Genomic DNA, 3877 nt, shown 5'->3' on the forward strand with positions numbered 1-3877 from the left:
ATATATACGTATATATATACATATATGTATATATATATATATATATATATATATATACATACACGTATATATACTTCTAAAAGTCGTGTATCATGCATAGGAACGTTGACGCCTGCAAGGCTCTGGTTTTAAACCAGTTGTTGCGGAGATTATTATTATGATGTTTGACCCTGACCTTTCGACCTTTCGCCACATTTTGAAAATGTGTTATTAAGCCAAAAATGATTCTTGGACCGCCCTGACCCAATTTCTGAGGTCAAATTCTCTGACCCTTAAAGTGCATACAAAACCTGGTCTTACTCCTAGGGTATTAACATTTGCGAAATTTATATTTACTTTTCAGGTTGAACAGTCAGAAGCAGAGATAACCAAAGGTATTTAAATTATACACTACCGTACATTATGTCCATATAGGACATCATCATCACTACCACTATAGCCATTCCACCACCAACATCATCATCGAAATTATCATCACCACCATCGTGATCATCGTCATTGTCGTCATCATCATCATCACCATGATCATCATCACTATCATCATCGTCATCATCCATCATCTCACCATCTTCATTATGATATCGTCATCATCAACATTATCATCCCTATGAACATTTATCATCATAATTATCAAAACATTATTTTTACAGCCATCACCGCCACTTACCTTTACCATCATCATCACCACCACCGCCATGTTCCTAAAATGCATACATTATTCATCAGCATGCCATCATAACACATCATCACCACCTCAATAAATTACAATTTGATTTATGTTCACACTTATCACTATTGATATGAAAGTTTGTTTTCATGTGTTTATAGAAAAACCTGTATCTCAGTACACGGGATTAGCGACCAATCAGCTTGTCCGACATGAGAAAGTATTAGAAAATATGGTTACCAAGAGTACTGGACCGATGGATGTAACTTGCATATGGGACTACGCCGGTCAGCTTGATTATTATATCACTCATCGCGTAAGTGTTAATTAATTGAACTCAAATATTTTTAAAATTACTTTTCTTGGGATATTTTACAGAAATTGTGTGAAGTGGTCTCTTTATCTAAAGATATAAACATTAATGTCTAGTAAAACCCGATGAAAGACTATCACAACAAAGCCTATTAAAATATTGAATTACTGGAATGAAAGAAGAAAACATGATTTAAATTGATACACATATCGTATTTGCTGGTTTACTTTTGTTTCATACGAAAATAATAATTTCATCCAATTTTTATTTCATTAAGTCTATGCAACGAATATTGGAATCGTATTATTTATTTTACGAAAGAAATTATTATTTTAGTACCGGCATCTAATTTTCAAAGTAAATGATTCAAATATTAATTTATTTATTTATTTATAATTTTTTTTTACCTGATCACAGACATGTCCTCTATTTGGATCAACATGCGTTTATAAAACCGCGTTTTGGTACTATGGCTAGTACTCTGCATACCCACAGCTGTCGTCGACGCATTCAGAAAGGCCCTCGATTCATTGGCCTAGTTGTTCAACCGATGAGTTGTCTGATGAATAACGTACCGTAAATCCCGAATAAGCGCCGCGGCGCTTATAATAGAGGCTTCGGTGCGACGCTTATTTGAGAGCAGCGGTTGGCGGGAAAAAAAAAATCACGTCGTTGCGGCGCTATTTCGAGATTGGCTGTTATTTAAAGATTTACGGTAACTTGACAAAAATAGACTAAATTTTACGATGTCAAAGGTATCCTAGCCTAAGGCCTTACAGAAGCAATTTCGGCCCGAAATATATTTTCTAGACCTTGCCTGGCTAGTCAGTAATACCATGGATAAAGGTATAAAATATATATTTTATTTTTTATGTATTATTTTATTTTTATACATTCATGGTAGTACGCCGGCGTGTTAGCGATATCGAGCGACCTCTACCGACAGTTGCCGACGACTGTCGTCGATAGTGTTTTGGAAGCCAGTTAGTCTTTGCAGAATCTGTTTTCTTATTTGCCATTTTGTGTTTTGTTTATATTTTGTATTCATTGCACATTTTCTATCTTTGTTTTCAGTTCTTCCTTACAGATGGGTCATCGTACGGAGTAGTCTTTAGTTTGTTTGATGATTTGCATAAAATGGCAAAACCAAGAGATTCCCATAAAGTTAATTTTTTTTTGCGAGTTTGGAGAGCAGCACCTTGGAGAAGGTCAAGGAGATCGGATGAAGAAGTAGTAAGTCATTATTTGTTTAGGAGGAAGGAGTGCAGTGTGACCACTGCTTGGGTATTTACCCAAGATCTTGGGTATTTTGACTTGGTCTTGGGTTCTTGGGTATTCCGTTGAAATCCTTGGGTATTTTATTTTTACTAAGAAAATTAAATATTATTGTCACAGAGGAAGAATTAAGAAGTAACAAAGTATATGTCAGTCCATTCAAGTAAGCAAAACTCAACGAAGTGCACATAACATTGTTAATTGACTGATTGCTATAAACATGGGTTCAGAATTGTGTATTTGTGATTTGCGTTGCCATTGATCTTACTTAATTAATGCATTACATAATAAAACTTGATCACTGATCTACTGATAACACTGGCCGACTAAGAGCGTATTTTTCTATCTGTATTATCACCTCATGAATATTAATTTTAATAATTAACACAAACAATTACAATAAAAAATGGTTTATAAAATGAACTAAAAGGGAAACTATACATGCGAAAAACACGTTTTTTTTCACATTTTAATGCATTTTCAGGAAGCTTGGGTAATTTTGGGCAATTTTTGCTGAATCTTGGGTAATTTCGACCCAGTCATTTGGGTATATCAAAAATTGTGAGTGGTCACGCTGAAGGAGTGTTTCTGAAAGCTGAGTAACATTGAGAGACAACAATTATGTCAATTGTATTATCTTAGATTTTACATTCTGCATTCACTTTGGTAAATGTTGTGGCTGTTTTTGGCTTTAATTTCAGAAACACTTTGAGATGACCAATCTCCAAATGATCTTATTTTTTATAAGGTCAATATATGAACACGCAGTACTGCTACATGGCTCAAAGGAGACGTTGATCAATGGAGTGATAGCATCACCGCCGATTAGTCTGATTGGGACGCACAAGGACCTATTAACAGGTACTGATGCTGAGAAGCTGACAAAGGTAAGATATTTATGTTTTTAGTTGGATTCTGATATTTCAGAAATTCTATAATAAAAAATTATTAAAATATACAATTCTTTTTAGATTACAGACATATTCAAGACAATATTTAAGGAAATATAAGGAACTCCATATGAGAGGCATGTTGACCGCCATATGTATGCTGTAGATAACACTGCAAAATTTGATGATGGGATTAAAAGTCTGAAAAAAAACGTAGGTAGCTACATGAATTCAATGGCAAGAACTGTTCCCTTGAATTGGGTTGAATTCAAAATTAAGCTACAAGACGTTGGGAAAACAGCACTGCGCATGTCAATTGATAAGGTATCGAATGCTTTCTAATATTATTAGACAACTCTAATTATTGTGAATTCCGATTTGAATTTATTTAATTATTTTAACTGTTTTTTGTTTGATGCTATTGTGAGACAAGCGTTGCAAAATGAATTCCTCATTCTAGATCAAGAAGATTGCTGTGGAATGTGATGTTAACGAAGAAAACATCATCCATGTCCTCAATTACCTTAATGATCTTGGAACCATTCTGTACTTGCCCACTAACAAGAATTTGGAGAACACAGTGATTACTAACATCCGTATGCTGATTGGAATCTTCATGAAAATCATCACAGTTGTGAAACCTGATGGTGTTGACAAGGTAATTTTAATTATTAAGTAAATGGTACAACAGTGCTGGTAATGATCTATACACACACACACACACACACACAC

The 3877-nt window shown here is 34.4% G+C and overlaps 1 protein-coding gene across 1 annotated transcript; it reads left to right on the forward strand.

Moving 5' to 3' along the window:
* The first annotated feature begins 153 nt into the window (after nt 1-153).
* Nucleotides 154-3798, forward strand: LOC117103289. Its single transcript, XM_033243839.1, has 6 exons — nt 154-374; nt 829-983; nt 2055-2213; nt 2957-3142; nt 3227-3469; nt 3606-3798. Exons 2-5 carry the CDS (start codon nt 900-902, stop codon nt 3263-3265), a joined length of 468 nt encoding a protein of 155 aa, XP_033099730.1. The 5' UTR covers nt 154-374; nt 829-899; the 3' UTR covers nt 3266-3469; nt 3606-3798.
* Nucleotides 3799-3877: the final 79 nt, after the last annotated feature.

Source organism: Anneissia japonica, unplaced genomic scaffold (genome assembly GCF_011630105.1).
Source record: "Anneissia japonica isolate Jap-2015-1 unplaced genomic scaffold, ASM1163010v1 scaffold779_len9931_cov126, whole genome shotgun sequence".
Taxonomy (NCBI): Eukaryota; Metazoa; Echinodermata; class Crinoidea; order Comatulida; family Comatulidae; genus Anneissia; species Anneissia japonica.